At 41.4% G+C, this 23,405-nt stretch overlaps 1 protein-coding gene across 2 annotated transcripts in view; it reads right to left on the bottom strand.

The window, feature by feature from the left end:
* Nucleotides 1-23,405, bottom strand: part of SPIRE1 (spire type actin nucleation factor 1) — a 154,987-nt gene that overhangs the window by 13,201 nt on the left and 118,381 nt on the right. The window contains exons 9-12 of one of the 2 annotated variants that reach the window (XM_043443656.1): nucleotides 15,512-15,684; nucleotides 9,946-10,036; nucleotides 5,853-5,995; nucleotides 3,033-3,206 (exon numbers count right to left, since the gene is read on the bottom strand). In XM_043443656.1, the coding sequence (XP_043299591.1) occupies nucleotides 3,033-3,206; nucleotides 5,853-5,995; nucleotides 9,946-10,036; nucleotides 15,512-15,684 (581 nt within the window). The remainder of the gene's footprint in view (nucleotides 1-3,032; nucleotides 3,207-5,852; nucleotides 5,996-9,945; nucleotides 10,037-15,511; nucleotides 15,685-23,405) is intronic. The other variant, XM_043443657.1, reaches the window with a different exon arrangement.

Below are 23,405 nucleotides of genomic sequence, written 5' to 3'. Positions count from 1 at the left end.
ACAGTTTTAAACACTGATTTGTGGTACCCAGAACGGCCCAAAGAAGATGGTTAGTAACTAACATTGAGAAACGTTATTTAGTGGTAAGTTACATCAGCATAGCCTGAAAACTCCTAACAGTGTGAGTGAACTGGACCTGGAGGCCAGCAGACATTCCCATTGGGCTGCCCCATGCGCTCCAGAGCCCTTGTCACTTTTCCACACGGGACTGTGGAGGATGACGCTGATGTAACTGATCCCACTGAATAGAGAGCTTCTCGCCTGCTCCCAGTTGGCCCTGCACTGATTGTGGACCCAGCAGAAAGACAGAAACATCCTATGCGCCCACAGCATGTGGGCCTCACAAACCCGTGCCCTCGGTGTGCACACACGAACTCACACCCACACACAGCAACACTGTGCACAGGCATTCTGGAGTCAGACAAGCCAAACAAGAAAGCGCAAGACTATGGATGCAGTTCATGGAGATTTAACATTCAGTTCTGTCTTCTAATCAGAGAAAAACAAAAACAAATCTAGGCTGCAAACTTGACAAACATTAGCATTTACTAAAAAAAAAAGGAAGTTTGCAGAATTACTGCTTCTTATAGTCATTACAAAATTATCTCTGTTCAAGCTAACTTAGGGAAGATTAAATTTGCTAAAAATGTTTTAGAAAAGATCCTTCAGTTGAATTTTTAAGACGAACAGCTTAGTATCTGGAGGATGGGAGGATAGCTTGTTAGATTATATCATGTGCTCTAGGATGTATAAATAAATACTCAAAAAATCCCACCATCACACAATTTTCTCTCAGTAGGAAGAGCTTTCAAAGATAACAAGCTTCAGTTGGCATGTCCAATATTTACTGTGCTTTGCTCGGCCCTGAGAACAGAGTGTGTGTGTGTCCACTGGGACAGGACAGCCTCTGAATGCTGGACATCACAACTGTGCTCAGACTAATGCGCCGGCTGCACACACTGAACAGCAACTTTTCTCAGCTTCTGACATGTCATAAGAAGTCTTTACAGTCGTCTTTATTCATCAGCGACGAGCATGACTACCTATATATGAATCTAGCAAACAAGCAGAAGACTGTTCCTCGAGATTGGTGGCCGTGTGTTAAGAAGATGGCAACCTTACAATGTGACGCAGGCGGTGAGATGTGCTGCAACCCTGATAGCAGGCACTGCCCTCGCCTCAGCCTCGAGTCACAGACGGGCTCAATCAGAGCCTACTTTTGACTTTCTGCTCTGAATCATACCCAAATCCACTGACTGCTCTGTTAGATAAAATAAGAAATGGTGGTTTTTTTTTGGTGTTCATGTTCTTTTTTTAGAATTTCAAGCAGATTATCCTTTGGTAAATAGCTTCCATCAGGTCAAATGCTAATGTTTTAAATCTGGTGCTTTCCCAAGGACAACAAAACTTTAATGCAACATGAAAGAAAATAAATAATTAATAGACTAGCTTTTTTTTTTCAACTGATGAAAAAATACTGATTCAACATACCCAAAGCCAAATTACCCCAGATCTTGCTGAGATCCTCATGCTGCAAAATGTGAAGGGCACTCAGGGTTCGCACCCCACCCCGAGCTGAGCCCCTGTCCCCCCTGTCATGAGGGGCCGGCCACACTACAGCAGGCACGGAACTTGGGCCCTGGCCTGGCACGGACGCCGGGGGCCAGAGCAGCACGACTCTGACTCTCTGGCTGTCTGTGCTGCAGGGCAGCTCCCACATTTAGAAATGGGAAGCTACATCTTAAGTTTTCAGAGATCACAATATACTACAGGGCAGCTGTACCTTTAGAACTCACTGTACGTATGTCACTAAAATGGCTGGGTTTCTGTTAAATATTCTGGTTATATTTACCATTCAAAAGGCATCAGAGTTAAGCCAGCACAGAAATTAGAGAGCACAGTATATCATCTGTTACTGAGCTGGAGAAACAGAAACAGTCACATTTTTATAGTGTTTTTGGTTAGCCAAAACTTCATAAATAAGTAAGAGAGATTTGACAATTATCCAAAACAGCCTTTTGAGTTCTTAATAAACCAAAGGAAAGCACACTTAAAAAGAGCAAATATTAACTCTTTTTTCCAAGTTCATCTTTAAAATTCAAGGTAAATTATCTAAAGTCATCTGTAGACTTAGTAGACAGACTGGGGAGGGTTGACAATAAAAACAAAATGTCAGAGATCTTCAGAAACAGCAGTAGGAGGGGCAGTACTAAATGCCACTCCTGCATCTGACCACGGCTCACATGGCCAGATCAAAAACGAAAAACAGGATGAAGCCTGAATTTCATGCCAAATGAAGAGAAAGTAATCTGTTGTACCTCATTTACATTCAGTTTCTTTTCTGAACCAAGATGGGTAATAAAGAATAACAAAGAAACTAGCGGCTGTTTGCTTGTCAAGGACCGGTCTGGTCAACAGGAAGGATCCTGGAGCCAGGTGGGCTGCTGCCACACCGGTTGCACTGCAGGCAGGGGAAGCCTGATGACGGTCCCCAAGGCTTTTTATGCCACTGAGGTCTGGAAATTATACTTTGTCTAAAAAGTGTATTCTGTATGAAAATCTCAAAGACAATACAAAGTGAGTATTTAAAATATTTTAAATAATCACATCGATAAAACTTGATTTCTCTGTACAGAGAAGCAGCGTGGATTTTTGTAACAACCATCCTGACCACCATAACACAGCCATACAGGAGCTGGAGAAGAGGAAGAATCCTCGTGACTCGCTGGCTGGGCAGCTGAGTGTGGATGACTGCTTCTGGGGGAGGCTGACGGGAATGCCTTTCCATCAGGTCCCTCAGAAGCTCCGCCCACAGGCTCCCTGACGCTGCTGCATTCTGAGTTTGTTGTCCTTTCACTATCATCCTGTCATTTGAGATCATGGTGTGATCTATGCATCTACCAAAGATTGGAATCAACGGTCAGAAGCAAAATGTCCATCTAAGCTGTTAATTTGTGCAGAGTGTGGCAGCTGAGGCATCACGACCAGAGACAGAGGAAGGTAATTCCCAGAGCCCGCAGAAGGAGGCCAACCTGTGTGTGTCTCCACCTGCTGGTAAAAGCTCTCTCACACAGATAATAAACAGCCCCAGCTACCCCCAGCATGGTTGCCTCCAAAGGGTGAGAGCCGAGCAGAGAAGCTGTTTGGAGGGTAGAAAAAAGTGGTCGGAAAGGCGGCGCTGGCCATGCTCTGGTCATCCTTGGAACCTGAACAATACGTATGGGGAAGAGAACGGCAGGGGAGAAGAAATGGAGAAAATACTGCTGAACATGAGTGACTGATACAGAACCATTATAAAGCATGAAAGAAAAACAGACAAAAACACCACAGAGGGCATTAATGTTAGATTCCACATGGGTCTCCAGGCCATCATCTGCATCCATTATGTGTCAAAAGGAAATCAACCACAAAAGTCACGGCTGGAGAATTTGAGTTCACACAGCAACACTTCAGCTGTCCTGTGAACTCCATCTCCCACATAGGTCTGTGGGATGCAGGCCCAAGGCAACAGCAGAAACACACACCCAGCAGCCACCCCTCCCCTACTCGGAGGGTGCTGCCCCCAATCATCTGACCAAATGATGCAAAAAAGTACACTTTCAACGTCCTGAGGAAAGGGTGCTAAGTCTCTTCAGCTGTGTACGACTCTGCAACCCCATGACTGTAGCCCACCAGTCTCCTCTGCCCATGGGATTGGATTCTCCAGGCAAGAACACTGGAGTGGATTGCCATGCCCTCCTCCAGGGGATCTTCCTGACCTAGGGATTGAATCGGCATCTCCTGTGTCTACATTATTGGTAGGTGAGTTCTTTACCACTAGCACCACCTGGGAAACCCCAGGAGGAAAGGGAGGAAGGTCCAATATAAATGAAAATCAAAAAAATAAAATAAATGAAAATTAGTAACAACAAAAGACTTTTCTGCTGTCTTTAGTTGAGACCTTATAAATGCAAAATGATTCAGTGTTTTCTTAAAAAAAATAGCTAAATCATAAATCATACTTTTAAAAACAATACTTACAAAACTAGATGCCACTGCCACTAAAGGAGTGGGATTTTATGGATTTCCCATGATAAGCTACTGGCAAGAAAAGTCAGGACTTTGATCTGGAGGTTCTTGCATCTCAGCTGGGCCCTAGAGGCACTGAAGGGGTTGAGTTCTGTGAACAAATACCAGTCCGCACAGACCGCAGGGCTCCCCTGCCTGCTCACTAAGCCCCTTCTCCGCAAAGGCATGCTGGTTGTACCTTGCTCTCCTCCTCCACAAAAACAGCTCACAGTCTGACCATACACACTGAGCTCCCCTGTGCCAGGAAGACACCTCACAGCCTTCCTTGGTGAAGTTTCTATCACCAGCCAACAGGGCTTCCCAGGTGGTGCTAGTGGGAAAGAACCCGCCTGCCAACACCAGAGACATAAGAGACATGGGTTCGATCCCTGGGTGGGGAAGGTCCTCTGGGGGAGGGCATGGCAACCCACTCCACTATTCTTTCCTGGAGAATCCCATGGACAGAAGAGCCTGGTGGGCTACAGTCCATGGGGGTCGCTAAGAGTCTGAAATGACTGAAGCAATTTAGCACACATGCACCAGCCAAATACTCCTTGTAGTTAATCTGACAGTGTCTTTACACTGCTAATTTTAAGTTTAACCTCAACAGTGACATCATATGATCGCAAGGCCAGGCACACACAGCTGAATGACAAACTGACTTCTAGGAAAAGCTGTGTAAAGAAAAGAACCTTCTAATCACTGGACTTGTGAAAAAAATCACAAAGGTGCTCCCTCTCATGTATTTTTCAGTTGTAGCAGTTAACTGTGTATTTTGTTAAATAACGTATTAAAAAAAGCCTTTGGATTTTAAAGTTTGAACGTGTCCAGTGAGAGTTCAGTTTTTCAGGTGGTAAAGCACTGATAAAGCTGTATTTCAGCATATTTCAGTGTGTGGTGATAATTTAGGATTTAGAGGAATCCTAACAAGAGTTGCCACAAAATCATTAATTCTTTAATCACATTATTTGGGAATAGAGATGACTGATCAATTCAACACTATCAGTGCAGTTCAAACTTGGTTTCTTCACAAAAACCACACCACTGGAGGGAGGGACCTCTATCATTGCTTCCTTGAACCACTGGTGATTCATTACAGCCTTAAAGTATGGACTCAGCAGAGTCTAGTGTTTTATTCATGAGAATCTGAAGAAACACAGGTTGGCTGCTGGTAGAATTATTGACTGAATCCTTGTACTTTGCCTGCAGGTATTTGGGAAGTCAAGTGGGACAGAAAGAACCTTCGCAGGTTTCCTCTGGCAGATCCACTGCCTCTTCCTGGAAGGACCTCGTGGGCTACATCCCCTGTCTGAGAAGTGAATAGCCATGATGTGCGCCTGGGTGTCTCTGGAAAACAGCGCAAACTGTCAACCCATCCAAACAGCTGCAGTGACTCCAGTATCACAAAACATGCTTGAAAACATGGAACAATGCATTTTTATGAATCAAAATTCTCCCTTTGGACATCTGCCTCAATAAGAGTCTACTGTAGTCAGACTTCACTAAGTTTTCTGTTTAGTTTCAACAATGTTTAAGTGGCATTTGAAAGGGAAAAAATGTTTCTTTAATAAATATCCATACTTTGAACCATAAATAAGTGTTCCAGGGGGAAAAAAGTACTTTAAATAAACAAAGAATGTCAGATTTCACTTGGTTACTCTTAGGATTGGTTTTCTTCAGCTAATAACGACAAATAAGGTTATTTATAAAGTTCATTCTAGCTTCTGGAAGCTTCTCAAGGAAACTAATGATTCCAGGTCTCTAACTGCTTACAAGTTGCTCTGCAGAGTCTGTGGGCTACTTACGAGAGACCGGGAGCTCTGCCTGGATGCCGGCAGGAACTGTCTCACGTTAGTGGGTGTTTCCTTCTCAATGGAATGTCGTCTCTGGGGTGGCTGCCGTCGCTCAGGCTGAGGTGTGGAGGATATGGGCAAAAACTTGGGAGGGTCTGAAGAAACAGGATGAACCAAACTGAAATCAATTCTCTTATAAAAGAAAAAAAAAAAAAGGCAACTTAGGTTTCAAATTTCTAACAGAAAACCCTCTGCCATGTGTGACCAACTGCATTCAGAGATGAAGTGTTGATTTTGTTTGAGTGATACATTAGGACTGGAGGCCACTAGGGGACCCTGGATGATTGTTATAGAATAATCTTTGCAAGATAAACTTGCTACTGAAATAGCAAGGAAAAGGAAAAAGTGTTCAATATTCAAATTCATGCAGAAAATGCAACAGAAATGGAGTCTCAGGTTCATAATACAAATGCCATCCTGTTATTTTCCACAGAATTTTGCAGTTAAGAGTCTTAGGCTTTATTCAAATTTTTTTTAAATTGGGCAAAAGACTTGTATTCAATAAACAATTCCAAGGGCAAAGAATTCAAGGAATAGATCTTGGGCTTTATTTTAAAAGCATGTGAAAATTATGTATTGTTTGTGTCAAATCATACCAAAATTGTCATGTATACCTTCCTTTTAAAAGAAAATATGAAAACTCTTTTCTTCTTGATGTGTATCAAGACATTTTATCCTTAGTTTAAATCAAGCTTTATTTAAATTAAAGAAATAAGTTTCAGGTTCAATGTTAATACTATATATGCCACTGCTCCTCTCTAGGAATATCTGGGGACAGAGTTTAAATGGGCAATGTTTCAGGCTCTGATTCACATTGTGGAAACACAGGAGGACATCAAGAACTCTGCTGTCTGTCTGTCCGTCCTTCCTCCCACCCTTTGCGCAGTAATAAGGTGAGGAAAAGTGAAAGTCAGCACAGTGAGGAGGAGATGACCATCTACTTGGACTGTCCTAGCAATAAATCACTTAAAAAAACAGAATATAATTCCCTCAATCAAGAAAAGGTACAGAAATGCATCATGTGATTTAATGGAATCTCTATAATATTTAATGGGTCTGGTCAAATACCAATTACAGATAATAACCAAGGTCAGCTCCTATTGTTTTTGATGTAATCTGTTTAAGTAAATCAAAATACTATTTGAAGAATTTTAACCACTGAAACCTCCACATATACATGTACAAAAAATGAAGTCAATATACTAAAGATACTGTAATATGTTTTTTCTTAGCAAAATTTTAAATAATTGCATAAATTATTTAAACTGCACATAATATTTACCATCTAACCCAATTGAACACTGTAAAAATTTACCAATTATACAATTTTAAAACATACAGTTCAGTGGTATTAAATTGTTTACAGTTACATTGTTATGCAGCTGGTTGTAAACTTTATTGTACTTTGTTGGATGATATGTATATTTTTAGATATTTATTATTTATTTATTTGGCTGAGCTGTGTCTTAGTTGTGGCATGTGGGATTTAGTTCCTTGACCAGGGATCAGACCTGGGCCCCCTGTATTTGGGGGCATTTCCCACTGGACCATGGGAAGTCCCAGACGATATATTAAATGGATACAAAATAAATTGGTCTAAAGAGCTAAAAAAATAAATAAAAATGTAAAATGTGATTATTAAAAACAAAATGTGTTTGGCAGGGTAAAAATGTAGTATTGTTAGAATGTGTTTAAATGTAAGAGGTCATCAACTTAAAATATTCACCTGTCAATATATGAACCTATATGGTAACCACAAACCAAAAGCCTATATAACAAATACACAGAAAAGAGAAAGAACTCCACATAACACTAAAGATAGTCATCAAGGAAGAAGATTCCTTTTTTCTTAGAATAAAAGGAAATAAAAACAACTGCAAAACAATGAACAAAATGGTAGTACATACATACCTATTAATATCAATAAATACCAATAATGGACTTTCCTGGTAGCTCAGCCTGTAAAGAATCCGCCTGCAATGCAGGAGACCTGGGTTTTAATTGGGAAGATACCCTGGAGAAGGGAATGGAAACCCACTCCAATATTCTTGCTTAGAGAACTCCATGGACAGGGGAGCCCGGTGGGCTACAGTCTGTGGGACTGCAGAGTCAGATACGACTGAGCAACTAAGCACGCATGCACAAATATTAATCATTGCTTTAAATGGAAATGGACTAAATGTTCCAAGTGAAAGCCTCAGAGTGCTATGGAACTCTCCTCAATGTCATGTGGTAGCCTGGATGGGAGGGGAGTTTGGGGGAGAATGGATACATGCATATGTATGACTGAGCCCCTGTACTGTTCACTGGAAACTGTCACAACACTGTTAATCAGCTGTACCCCAATACAAAATAAAAAGTTAAAAAAAGAAAGTGAAAAGACAACCCAGAAAACAAAAGATATTTTCAAATTATATATATATTTTTGATTTGACATCATTCTTGTTTTTAAAACCAGAACATTTATTGTGCGACTACTTGTTGAAATTTTGTTTTTCAACACAAGTCTTGTTTTTAACATAAATGCTTATAGAAATAAACCTCCATTTTGCTCTGGGACAGTTTCTGTTGACTTATTTTTTCTTCTGAATGAGCCATACTTTTCTGTTTTTTTATGTGCCTTGTGATTTTTTGTTGAACTCTGGACATTTGAATTTATCAATGTGGTAATTCTGGAAATTAGATTCTACCCTTCCCCAGAGTTTCCTGAGTTTTGTTACTGTCTCCATTCATTGTTTCTCTTACTGTTGAAGGCTGATCTTTGAAGATCAGCCTGATGTAAACTTAACATCTCCTCAGATCCCTGATGAGCCATTCCCTGGGCATTCATGGTCACTTTCCAATTCTCGCATATCCCTTGGAGATATGAAGGGGTGAGGGGGAAGCTGACAACAGCTCAGCAATAGCCGTCTACGTCTGTCTGCACCTCTGAAATCAGAAGCAGTGACCAGAACACAGAGCCCCAAGATCTAGAGGGCCAGGTCATTTTGTCCGTCTTGGCCCCGCCAGCTGTGTGCAAGCTGTTTCAGGAACAGCACACAGCTGCCTGTCATGTGGACGGGGACAGGGGAATGAATGGCTGCCACTCACTAAGAGCTGAAATCTTACTGAAGGTTACTGAAGTTAACCACAATTCACCATCTTCCCCTGGAAGTTGTAAGCATGCAACAGATTCTAGCATTCCGAATATAATTATATCAGACAGATTCTGCCACTGCAGTTATTGTCTAGGTGGAAAGACAACTACATGGTGCCTGCTACTCTGCCATCTGCCCAGAATCCTCCCCTCTAATATTTAATTGTTAATCCTTTATATTAATCTTACAAATGAAAAGATTACCAACACTGGGGTTTCTCTGATGGTCCACTGGTTAAGAATTTGCCTTGCAATGCCATGAACACAGGTTCAATACCTGGTTTGGGAAGTTAAGATCCCAGGCGTTGGAGCAACTAAGCCCACACCCCACAGCTAGACAGCCTGGGCACCTCAGGGAGAGACCCCACGGAGACCCCACACGCCCCAGTGAGGACCCAACACAGCCAAGTAAGAACTTTCAAAAAGATGGCCAATAGTACTTTTCAAAATCACTTCATTTTAGATTCTGTAAAGAGTTATAAAGGTGTTTTTATTACCTATACTTGTACGTGGGTAAGGGGGAAGGGTGTGTGGGGGTGTATTTTGTGTGTGTGTGTAGCAGGAATGATAACAAGTGTGATTATTCAGGGCTTCTGGCTTAAATTTAGATAATGAGGTGATTCTAAAAAGTACACACAGGCTGACCTACTCCCTACAGCTATTATCTGTAAGCCCAAAGGTGACTGGTTTGTTGTTAAGTTGAGAACCTGAGACCCAACTACCAGTTTAGCCCTATTTTATGATGTTATTCTAGGGAAAAAACGATTATTTCTACTCCTGACCAGTGCAATTCCAGGATTGGTTCTTTAGTTACCCCAAATGACAACAAGGCACTTTGGGATTCCCTTTCCTAGGTTAAACATGTTTTTTAAGGCATTTGACACTGGTTCTTGTACCACAAATACTCACTCTTCCTTGTGGACACAGTCTCCAGGAAGGGGTCTTCCAGGAAGGAGGGAGATGCACTGCTGCTGCTGGCAGACCTGGGCAGGGTCTCCTCCTGAAAAAGACACAGGCCAAGGGGGAGAGACAGATTTCTTAGACACTAGTGCTCTCATGCTCATTAAGGGTGTTCACTCGTGAGAGGTAACGTGAGGCACCGCATTTTAATGTCCAAGGTTCAAAGCAAGTTGGAGACAAACTAGAAGGGATCTAAAATTAGACATATCTGGGTGTGTGCCCCAGCTTTGTTCCTCATTAGAGTGATGTGACATAGAGCAAGTTTCTTATCTCAGTTTCATAATTTCAATAGGGTTACTACAAGGACAAATCTGAGAACACATTTAAAATGCTTAACACATCACCTGACACACAACAAATGGTGATTAACATCATCAGTCAAGTATTTAACATATTTAAAAAACTAATAGACTTATAACCCCTACAGAGGTAGATGTGTTTTGTTCATTGTTGTCACCTACTACCAAGTCCATTCCTTACTAAGTAATGCATAAATATTTGTTTAATGAATGAAAACATATTTCATGAGAAATATGTCTGGACTGTGTCAAATAAAATTTAAATTCCTATTACATGTGAGAAGAGACCTTCTTAATTTGTTTTAGACTATGCCAAAGTGAGGTACAGTATTTATTCATGAAAAATTTACTACTTACTATGTGACAGGAGATATATATTAACTGGAAGACAACTCAATTCCATAATACATAGAGAAAACTGCTAAATATTTTTAAATATAGAAGAAAGTTAGGTTAATATGTTAATCTATGATTATGTGAGACAAATAGTGAAAATCCTTTCTGACCTACTTAGTGTGGAAAGCATTAGTTTCGAACAAGCCCCACTACAAAGGACCTAGTCAAGGAACAGGAGAAGAAAGCCGTGTACACAGAGTCCACACAAGGACGGTCTGAGAAGCCACCTCCTCCTGGTGCTCACTGCCAAGAACAAACCAGGCGACATTGGCCAAGCCTCACCCAGAGATCATACACAGGATGTCATACATGTCTCCAGAAAAGTCAGTGAGAACTAGCTTATCTCCTGCTTCTGGAAGGTCAAAAGGAAGTAAAGCCATGAATATCTCAGAGGAAAAGAGGACTTCTCAGCAGTTATGAGGTGGGAGCTCCTGATTCAAACAGCAGAAACCATCCCTGCTGTACATCCTTCAACTAACTTTCCCAGAACCACTGTTACAGCTAATTTTACTGACGTCTGAGGCATGTCCATGCTGCGCAGCCTCCCTCCTTCCCAAGGGTCTGAAATGCTTCCCCTGAGAGCAGTGAGGAGTCCGCCCTGGGCAGGTAGGGTGGGCATGGGATTGCTGTGGGGAGGGATGTGGCTCAGCACCTCTTGGGATTTTCTCCCAGAAGCCGTGGACTGCCCCCTGCTTCTGCCTTGCCCACCTTAGGGAGCTGACCTACTTTGAGACTACTTGAAAACTAATCCTACCATTAAAAAATAAACTAAAATAAATAAATAAATAAAATAAACTCAAAGTTGATTAAAGACCTAACTGTAAAACCGGATACCATAAAACTCCCAGAGGAAAATGTAAGCAGGACACTTATTGACATAAATTGTAGCAATATTTTATTGGATCCATCTTCTAAAATAGGAAATAAAAGCAAAAATAAACAAATAGAATACAGTTCATCTTAACATCAAGAAAAAAACAATTAAAAAATGGGCAGAACTGAACAGACACTAATAAAAAAAAAAAAAAGAACTGAACAGACATTTTTCCAAACAGGAAATGCAGATGGCCAACATGGTAATGAAAAGATGCTCAGCACTGCTGACTACCAGGGAAATTATAATCAAAACCACAAGGAGGGGGGTACTCTTTTGCCCCCTTCTGATGCCTATGTCAGAAGCTTTCTCTATCTCCTTTATACTTTAATAAAACTTTATTACACAAAAGCTCTGAGCGATCCAGCCTCGTCTCTGGCCCCGGATTGAATTCATCTCCTCCATAGGCCAAGAATCCCGCGTCTCATCGTTCAGTAACAACCTTTCATCTTGGGGGCTCGTCCGGGATCCTTCAGGACAAGATGGGCCCGATAATCTATGTGAGCCTACTTCTGCTGACTCCAGAAATCCTGAGTCTGCTGTTTGATCCTCAAGACAATGCCTTCCTGTCCTGGGCTCGCTCCTATGATGCATTCCACAATCGGTCTAACTGCTGGGTCTGCGGAGCACTCCCCTCTTCATCAGTGGAAGGCGTTCCATGGTGGACATCTCCACTTCAAGGAAAGGACTTTCTCCAAGTCTGCAAGTAACTTCAACAATCGCATGTGATACCTCTTCTTAAACTGATGACATCTAACAACCTTAAGATGGACTGATGTAACTATGGACATAATGTGACTTTTCATTTTGATTTTAACTTGGTTTAATGACTATTTTGCCTTACGTCTGTAACTGTATAACGGGGTTTTCTAACAGTCTAAAAGCTTTTAATTTACAAATAGTTGTCCAAGCTCCTATGAGTGCCACAGCCTCCTCCAACTATTACTTAGAGCCCCTGGATCAGACATCCTCACTATGAGGATTAGGAGAATATGTTGCCTCACCAATTTAGGGACAACGCCCCTTGTCAGCTCGGAAGCAGTTATGGAATGAGAACAACGCCCCTTTTCCCTAGGCAACATAATTCTCCTAAAAGAAAAGGGGGGAATGAGAGAGTCATTTCCTAGGCAGGTTGATAAGAAGTCTAAGGGTCCCCAAGGAGAGAGAGGTCTGGGATATTCAAGGAGGAAGAAAGGACAAACTTTTACTTTTTTTCCTCTATATTCCTTAGGATTATATACCAATAATGTATCCTGCCTGAGGACAGTCTTTGGATTAAACCCTCTGGCTAATTCTGTTATCTTAAAACATAAATTATGGGAGTAGGTCTGGTCTTTACAAGGATGTATCCTGCCTGAGGACAATCTTTGGATTAAACCTTCTGGCCAACTCTGTTATCTTAAAATGTAAATTATGGGAGTGGGTCTGGTGAGGTCTTTGCAGCCTCCAGACATTCTTTGGATTCATTGGAGAGTATATAACTCCATTGCTAATACTAGCAAAGGGGGTACTCTTTTGCCCCCTTCTGATGCCTATGTCAGAAGCTTTCTCTATCTCCTTTATACTTTAATAAAACTTTATTACACACACACACACACAAAAAAACCACAAGGAGCTATCGCCTCACACCTGTCAGAACAGCTATCACCAAAAACAAAACAAAATAAAAAAACACAAATAATATATGTTGGAGAGGATGTGGAGAAGTGGGAACACTTGTACACTGTGGGAATGTAAATCACTGCAGCCACTGTGGAGAACAGTATGGAGGTTTCTCAAAAAACTAAAAGCAGAACTACCATATGGCCTAGCAATTCCACTCCTGGGTATGTATCTGAAAAAAACAAAAACACTAATTCAAAAAGATACATGTGCTCTATTATTCACAGCAGCATCATACTAGTCTTTGACACTCACCACTGTCAGAAGTCCCTATCACTGTCAGAAGTCCCACAGTTGTGCTCCCAGGGTGGGCTGTCCCTGAGGCCATCAGAGTCATCTCAGATACAAGCCTCGGCACCAAACTCATTGGGCAGGAAGGAAAATCTCCCTTTTCTTGACAAGATGCCCAGTTAAGGCACAGATACAGCTCCTAAGCTTTGCTTCCCTACTGAAAGCTTTGATATAGTGCCAATCAAAGCTTATCTTGACTTTTACAATGTTACCTGGGTCTGGCAACATTACCTGGGTCTGGCTAGTAGAGGTTATTAAAGATAGACCAAAAAACCACTGAGATTAAGAATTTTGAGAAAAGAAAGAAGACCTGGTGCTGGGAGGTCTATTCATAGTTTGGTAGGGATTCTGTTACTTTTCTGTTGTCTTGACTTTGTAAACTAAGCCTCTGCCTCCACTAGGCTGTGTTCTTACTGCAAAGTAATGATGTTGAACACAATTTCTAAGCCCCTTTTTCAGTTAAATTATTTTCATTTAGGCATTCTCATATACTGCTGGTTGGAATACTAGAAAGTTTATGAGATATGAAGATTCTGGGCTTAGATTTGGGTTTCAGATCTGTCTCTATAACAATCTTAGTTCAAAAACAAAACCCTTCTGTGTGCACTCAATATGCCAGCAAATTTGGAAAACTCAGTAGTGGCCACAGGTCACTTTTCATTCCAATTCCAAAGAAGGGCAATGCCAAAGAATATTCAAACTACCACACAACTGCACTAATTTCCATACTAGCAAGGTAATGCTCAGACTCCTTCAAGCTAGGCTTCAACAGTATGTGAAGTGAGAACTTCCAGGTGGATTTAGAAAAGGCAGAGGAACCAGAGATCAAACTGCCAACATCCACTGGATCATAGAAAAAGCAAGAGAATTCCAGAAAAACATCTGCTTCATTGACTATGCTAAACCCTTTGACTGTGTGGATCACAACTGTGGAAAATTCTTTAAAGACATGAGAATACCAGACCACCTTACCTGTCTCATGAGAAACCTGTATGCAGGTCAAGAAGCAACAGTTAGAACTGGACATGAAACAACAGACTGGTTCAAAATTGGGCAAGGAGTACGTCAAGGCTGTATATTGTCACCCTGATTATTTAACTTATATGCAGAGTACATCATGTGAAATGAGAGGCTGGATGAAGCACAAGCTGGAATCAAGATTTTGGGGAGAAATATCAACAACTTCAGATATGCAAATGACACCACTTTAATGGCAGAAATTGAAGAGGAACTAAAGAGCCTCTTGAGGAAAGTGAAAGAGGAGAGTAAAAAAGCTGGCTTGAAACTCAACATTCAAAAAACTAACATCATGCCATCCAGTCCCATCACTTTATGGCAAATAGATGGGCAAACAATGGAAACAGTGACAGGCTTTATTTTCTTGGGCTCCAAAATCACTGCAGATGGTGACTACAACCATGAAATTAAAAGACGCTTGTTCCTTGGAAGAAAAGCTATGACAACCTAGACAGCATATTAAAAAGCAGAGACATACTTTGCCGACAAAGGTCCAAATAATCAAAGGTATGGTTTTTCCAGGAGTCATGTATGGATGTGAGAGTTGGAGATGACTCTTGAGAGTCTCTTGGACTGCAAGGAGATCAAATCAGTCAATCCTAAAGGAAATCAGTCCTGAATATTCACTGGAAGAACTGATGCTGAAGCTCTAATACTTTGGCCACCTGATGTGAAGAACTGACTCATTGGAAAGACCCTGATGCTGGGAAAGACTGAAGGCAGGAGAAAGGGAAGACAGAGGATGAGATGGTTGGATGGCATCACCGACTCAATGGACATGAGTTTGAGCAGGCTCTGGGAGTTTGTGATGGACAAGAAGTCTAGTATGCTGCAGTCCATGGGGTCACAAAAGAGTTGGACATGACTGAGTGACTGAAAACTGGCTGAAAACTGGGAGGAGGGCAAGCAGCGGCTGGAGCGACACAAGGGCCCGTGGAGGGCTGGCCTCCTGACCTTGAACGGGTGTGGGCCTCACCTCCGAGTCGGAGCTGTCCAGCTCAGCCAGCGTCGGGGCTTTGAGGAGCTTCTTCCGCGGCACGGGCACCTGCTGAGCGGCTCCTGACCCACCTTCTCTGGGCTGTGACGCCACACCTCCATTCACCATGGATGATTCTGCAACATTCTTGGGAGATTCAGGGGTTGTCACCTCTGGGGAAAAAAAGGCAAAAGCTGACCTTTCCCTGAGCACAGAAAGGTGGTCAGTGGACCAAACGCAGTCTTCAAGTGCCAGCACTCGGAACTGCACTGAGCTGAAAGGCATTCCCATGTCATGTAGACAGCACAGAGGCCACACGTAGTAACACCTGGGCATATAACACATGTGTATTTGACATTAACTGTCACACTCAAATAAAGGAAACCTTTCCATGAATAACTATATATTCACTATATGTGTAGATTAAAATTTAGAACTGGGAGAAATCCTACAGAAAACCAACTCCAGTCACTTTACTTCCCAGAGGCCCAGGGAGGCTCAAGTTCCCTTGAGCCTCTGCAGAGTGAGTGATGGACTGATGGAAGTGACGGTGTACACGAGCCTCCGGCATGGGGCTACAAGACTGAGGGCGGTTTGAGTAAAATAAAAAGTCAATAACCTATACACATATAAACATGAACACACAGAATCTGGGATACATTCCTTCTGATAAAGCTGATATAGATTATCCCAAGATCAAATCTGAACGGAAAGGCAGTGAAAGAAGTGTGGGAGCAGGATACAGAGCACAAAGTGCAGAGCACAGACTACAGGCTATAGAGGACAGAGCAGAGAGCACACAGCACAGAGCGCGGAGTGCAGAATACAGACTGGACCACAGAGACTGCAGAGCACGGGGTGGGAGCACCGAGCACAGAGCGTGTCCAGGACAGAGCACGGAGTGCGGAGTACAGTCGACAGATTATACACAGCATAGGAGGTGGGAGGACAGAGGGTGTGAGCACAGGGTACAGAGCACAGTGCGTACGTCGCGTACGCAGCACAGCACACAAGCTGCTGCGTAGGGAGTGTAGAGTTTAGGGCACCCAGAACAGTAAGGCAAGGATGGTTTGGATTCAGAGTCTAACTCAGCTGCTACTTGTCTGACCCTGAGCAATTACAGCATACTCAGTCCTCATCTGTTAAATAGGGCTAACAGCAGAAGTGGGCTCGCTGTGAGGATTACATAAGTTAGCAACTGCATATAAAACACTTAATAGTGTGTGTAATAAAGGCGGCGCATAATCAACGTTAGCAATTATTAACACTGACTTTTATCTCCACTTGTGAGCGAGTGGACTAAGGCTCAGCATGACTCAGCCGCTCACGGCCACTGCAGCAGAGCTGACACAGGAGCCTTGGCAGCACCAGTTCCAAAGGCCTGTAATCTTCCAGTGCAAGTGGAGATAAATTTCTTCAGTGTTTCAATAACCAACATTTTTAATAATTAACTACTAAAATAGAGTATTTAAAAATGAGAAAAAGCAGTTCCAGTATGCCCATAGCCATGGAGCCGTCTGTGAAACTCCCCTGATGAGTCAGAGGTGAAGAGTGTACTGAGCACTGGAAAGACATGACTATTGCTCATTTCTGGTAGGAAGCGTTGTACCTGAAGTTAACATAGAACGTAAGGTTCTGTTTACAGTAGCTCCCCCACTGTATAATATTCACAGGCTTCAAGTGGAAGACGTGGGCTTCCAAGTAACATTCAGAAAGTGTACTCTAGTACAGCCTTCCTTGACATGATTTAAAAGAATTATGTAAACTATTTATTATAAATGATGTATATCTAAGTTAATATTCACAATTTCTGCCTGATTTTAGAGCTCAAGAACTAGAACTGTCCTTGTGAACTAGAAGGAAGGGTCTGAGTGAGCAGAGGAAAGGAATGAGGAAGGGAAGGAAAGAGACAGACCTGTCAATCATTTATCATTTTACATAAAGTGTTGAGTAGAAAATCTGACAACACACAAGTTAACTTTGTTATCACCTCTCCAGGTATTAAGCAGCTAGAAAAAATGTTTAATTGGGGGAGGGGTGTGCTGAAGGGGACAAAGAGGCAGAAGCAGCAGGTTTTCACACAAACTGTAAAGCTTAAAACCCTTCAATAGACCTTTCATAGGAGGAGAGCTACAGGCTGCCACACTCATAGGAGTAACTGGAAAGCTCTCAAGAGAGAGAAGGGAGAAAATGACTGGGCTGACTGTTTAATTCCTACCAAAGGAAAAAGAGACAGTGTTTTAAAATGATCTTGAAGTATATTCTGAAAACTTGTATTCCACAGCACGCACTCCCCATACACGGCCTCCAGGGCCTGTGCTTCGGCAGAAGGCACATGCTTCTCCTGGCCCGGCTCTCCATGCCCCAGCTGCAACTCTGCTGGAGGCACGTGAGCGTCCCCGGCGTGGGGCTCACAGTCCAGGCTCCCAGGGCAAAATCCCCAGTGGAGCGAGGAGGGACATCACAACAGTTCTAATGGTTATATAGTTAATGTTTCAGAAAAAATGTAATTACTACATAAGATACATGATTTTATGGATGATTTTGCTTAAGAAAATTTTTAAAGTCATTTATGGTAGATTTGGGCTTCCTGGTGGCTGAGATGGTAAAGGATCTGACTATAATAATGGGAGATTGGAGTTCGACCCCTGGGTTGGGAAGATCCCCGGAGAAGGGAATGGCAACCCAGGTATTCTTGCCTGGAGAATTCCATAGAGAGAGGAGCCTGGCAAGCTACAGTTCATGGGGTCACACAGTCAGACACGACTGAGAAGCTACCACACACACAGGGTAGATTTTAAAAGTCTGAAAAGTCCTGGTGTCACGTAAGTCTGGTAAAGTCGTGAGGGTAATGCCTACCCTAAAGGTCTGGGAACACATGTGACAGTGGCTGCCATGAGTTACTTCCAGTCTCAACACAGGGATCTGAGAAATTACCTGACAGCTCTCTCACTGCCTGGAGATCTTGCTGAGGTTCTTAACTGTATTTAAGCTCGGTGATTCAAACTACTGAAATAAACCTCACACTAAGGTCAAAGCTTCGAGATAAATGGAATTAATAGAAAAATACATTATGTCACAGTCAGGCTTCAGGGTGATCTCCATATGTAAGACTAAGTACGTGTAATCTTCTCTAACACTGCATATTTGTAAAAGTTCCAGCTAAACATACTTTTAAGAGATATTTTTAAGCAGTTTGATTACATATACTTTTCCATTCAAATGAATAAATCCTAATTACTTCAATGTATCTGATGAGAAAACCAAACCCTTGGATAAGACTTTGTACTTCTTCTACATAAGACAATTTCTGATGATATTTATAAGTAAGCAAACTATTCAAGATGCTAGATATAGCTTTAGAAGTCACATGCCTTAGGTTCAGAATTTAAAACACATAACCACAGTATTAAATATGTAATTACTTCTATTTCACATAGTGTAATAATTATGTCTATTAGATACACCCAGCTGCTGCCTTATTTAGTTGGAGGAAATATGACTGAAATACAGATAGTATATTTATTTGCATCAGAAAAATAAATTATACTTACCTTAATGTTGATGGATTAAGATTTCCACTAAGGATTAGTATTTCTACAACATACCTAAGCAGCAGGACATATATCAGTTCTGTCTTATTCTAGCATGCATTATTTATGCTACAGATTTAAATATTTACTCCTTAGTTTGCTAATGTCGCAACTTAAAGAAGAAACACATTCCAGCTCTTGTATTTAGGTCAGAAGAATGGATCAATCTTTTCCATTTATAATTTGGAACATTTTAATTGATTAGTCAAAAGGTCATAATGAAAACATGAAAACACAAGAAACAGAAAATGAAGCATGTGGAAACTACAAAGTACATTAAGATACAAAATAGATTATGGCAAATGATAAGCACTGACGGCAAATCAAATGGCAAGCAGGGATAGCAAATCAAAATTCCTGTTGCTCCTTCACATCAAGGAGGCTCAGCACCAAGAATTTTCTTCCCAGCACAGGAATCTATCATATAACTGGTAAGACACAAACACACCTACATACAATTACACGTGTGTGGGCATGCAGATGGTCCAGGGCAGCCACCTGTGCCTACAGTCAGGGTGTTTTGGGAGCCGGCTGCTCCCAGAGTCCACTGGGGAGGACCACCGTTAGTAGGTATTTAGAAGAGACAGATCTTAATATGGACTGCCAGCTTTTGGAGATCAGCAGTAACACATAGGTTCTCAAACACTGCTGAGTTTATTTTCCAGATCAATTTTTTTTTTTACAAAGTTACTTTGCAAATGGTTGATAAAATAAAAATTGCCAAATGGATAAAGAAAACAGAAAAAGCTCTTCAGTGGTCAGTCAGAAGTAGTAAGTGAAGACTGATGTATCTGAGTTTCTTGAAAGGGAAAGATTAGTCATGCGTAAGAGAACCACAAATATACAGAAATTTAAAAAGCAGATGGGAACTAGTTTTGCAGTTGGAAGATGTTCAGCAAATATTCAGACAGAACATGATACTAGAACTCTCAGGTTCTTTAAATATGAATTCGTGTGTAAGATATGCCAACAATTTCATGGCACACACACAAAAATTTTGGAAGGAAATACTAGTGCCAATGTCTTATCTCATTTCACATTGAAAGCAGCAGCTTCCAACTCCAAAATTCTAATGTGCAAAACATTTTAATTTGGGACTAAGTTGGCTTTGAAAATTCGCTCATATACAGTTTAAAAACTCAATTTAAAAAGGGGGCTGATTTTACAGATCAAATTTTGTTTCACCATTAATCCCTGTCTATTTAAAAGAAGGGCTCTAAACTTGTACTACAGACCCAGGACACATGATTGTATTTTACAACCAAAGTCTCTTAACCAGCACACCACCAGCATGACAAAGCCCCATGCACAGAAGCCCTGGGTATAGAGCTGGCTCTCGTCCCCCAACTGTGGAGCACTCATCTTCAGAAGCAGCTGACACTTCCGAGTTTAGCTGCTTGAATGAATGCTTCAAAGAGTAACAAGTGTCAAAACTCTTTCTTGTTTCTAGGCTCTGAAGGCGGAGTTCTCTTAGACTCTCCACTGCCTTTGAGACTGGGTGTAATGGGCAGCACATTTCACAACCACAAGCATCAAGGTTCTTTCACAGGCCCTTCCTTGGGAAGCAAGAGATTTATTACAGTTTTATTTTTTTTAAACCATTTTCAAAGAAAGGCTGTTTTATATGACTGACCACAGCTTAGAAGAAGCCTTTCAATTTTCTTTTCTGACATGTTTGAACAAGCAGATGAATGAAATGTATTTCACAGAGACCACAAAACCCACGTCAGGTGTGAAAGTGCTTTACCTGACAAGTCAAAACTGTAAGACATACTAAGTGGCCGCATTGCTGAAAAAAGAAAACAAACAATAAAAGGAAAGTAATTCAGATGTTAGGCTTTACAGGGAGGATGAAAAAGGGAGGAGGGTTCAAGACCTGCGGTGGTACACGTTAAGGCAGAAGGCAGCAAGAAACTATCTGCAATATGGCATCTTAGTTTTAACTGTATCACTAAGACTTGAAACAGAGTAACAATAAAAGAAAAAAAAGCTTTTAAAGAACAAGAATGAAAGCATGATAAAGATAAAAACACTTTAGAATCACAGTATAGGACTTTTTACTTAAATATAAAAGAGTTCAAAAGAAAAAACAAGCCATGTTTTAAAACATGCTTTTAGGGAATATACAAAATCTTTAAAATTTAAGAACAAACGTATTCTTAATTTATTTCAGGATGAGAAGTTGGGTCTCTGCATACAGGTCAAACATCTTGTAAAAATCTCATTCAGGCACTACCAGCATCACAAAGCATCACTAATTCTCCACCGTAGGCCATTAGACCTGGCACTTAAAGCAAAGCCTCAGGAGCCAGAGAGCCTGAGTTTGAACCTCAGCTCTACCATTTACATGCAGTGTGATTCTGGGCAAGTTACTTAACCTCTCTGTGCTTCCATTACTTCACGTGTAAAATGGGCATAATGGTACCTATTTCAAGGGACTGTTAGAAAAATTAAACGATTTCCATACCAAATAAAAAGGTGCTCAGAGCAGTGCACCTAGTAACAGTTAAACAAATGGAATTTCTTAAGAATAAACTTATTTCCTGTTGGAAGTCATCCGTTTTAAAAATTTTATTATATACATTAAAAAATATCAAACGGGTGAATTTTATGGTAGGTAAATTATATCTCAATAAAGCTGATAAAAGAATTTGGGTATTTGTAAGAGTGAGAATTACCCATTTTCACTGCAGTCCCAAGCTCTTACCAATTCTATCCATCCTACCCCACCCCACCACCATCAGGGAAGACAGGTGCCTGTGTGGTCAGAAGGCGGCAGACCCGAAGGTCCTCACGTTTCTGAGGCAGATGTAGAAGTGTAGAGTTCTAATACCCATATTTAACAGAATGAAGTCTCTTCATATGTTTTTGGCAGATGTTGTTAAAAGAACCATTTACAGCCTCAAATCTCAATATAGTATGAGATGTCAGAAAAGTGTTAGGAAAAAGAAAATTATCAGTTGTAAACAAAGACTGATGCACAAGAACAGTAATTTCAGACTTAATAGGAAAAAAATACGGAACTAGCCTGTAAAATAACACGGACACATAAGAATATAAGACAACTTGAACACATCACATCCTCAGAGACTACGCTGTGGGTCATGTTCGCCCACGTGGGAAGACAGTCCTGCTGCCACGATTCCGTGTGAGGACGTAGTTCCTGTGTGTGCCACATGACACACGAGCCCTGTCACAGCACACGCTGCTGCTGCTGAAATCACGGGGAGCGTTTCTTCTTTAAACATTTGCCCAATTTCTATAGTGGGTTTCTACTTGCAATTACAAGGAGAGGAAAGGTTATAAAAGTATTTAGGGAAACTTCTTCAGGATGGGCTCAGATGGTAAAGAATCTACCTGCCACGCAGGAGCCTCAGGTTCGATCCCTGGGTCAGAAAGATCCCCTGGAGAAGGAAACGGCAACTCACTCCAGTATTCCTGCCTGGAGAATCCCATGGACAGAGGAGCCTGGTGGGCTAAAGTCCATGGGGTCACAAAAAGTTGCACACGACTGAGTGATTAACACTTTCACTTCTTTTCTTCAAGATAATCCTGTCAACTTTATCTAAACTTCTCAAAGTGAAATTGTGTAGTAAGAACCAATGTAGATCAGCAGAACGAGAAAAGCCCAATTTCTTATTTTCTAGTTAAGGTTCAAGATCAGTTTTAAAAGTAAGACTCTCATAGAACAATCACTTGCAACAACAGCTCAATTCCGGTTGTTGTGACACACTAATTCATAAGGATAAAACAAAAGAGTAAGACATACTAAACACAAAATTGGCATTTAATTATTCTAAAGCAGGTTTTCTGTTAGCTAGCATCTAATTTGTTTAAATGAAACAGAAGAATATGTATACAATGAGGGCATGTGACACCACATGCAGTGTCCCTTTGCTGACCACAAGGACCACTGGCCTCCCGCACACTTGGCCCCTGGCTGCACCCCTCACCCCGGGTTCAGAGCACTTGTGTGAGAAGGACCATCCCACCACTTGGCACTTTATGTCCTGCTCCTCTCTGTCCTACGGGTGCTTCCACTGGAATTTACTCTTGTAAATTTACTTTTCTCAGGGCAACATGTGGGTTTTACCTTATAGCTCTGTTGAATATTTCCTATTACCCTATTATTCCATCTCAAGACACAGTAATTCTTTTAAAATCTTGTCTTAAGCTGACATTCTATAATACCATCTCCTTATTTTTCTATAGTGGTTCTTGCTCCTTTAGACTGTGCATCCTTTAGAAATCTGGGGAAAACTATGGACCACCCCCACACATGCCCTCTGGGAAATAAGTAC

This window comes from Cervus canadensis, chromosome 23 (genome assembly GCF_019320065.1).
Source record: "Cervus canadensis isolate Bull #8, Minnesota chromosome 23, ASM1932006v1, whole genome shotgun sequence".
Classification (NCBI taxonomy): domain Eukaryota; kingdom Metazoa; phylum Chordata; class Mammalia; order Artiodactyla; family Cervidae; genus Cervus; species Cervus canadensis.
Note: the sequence above shows the minus strand (reverse complement) of the source record. Positions and strands in the feature narration are given on the sequence as shown.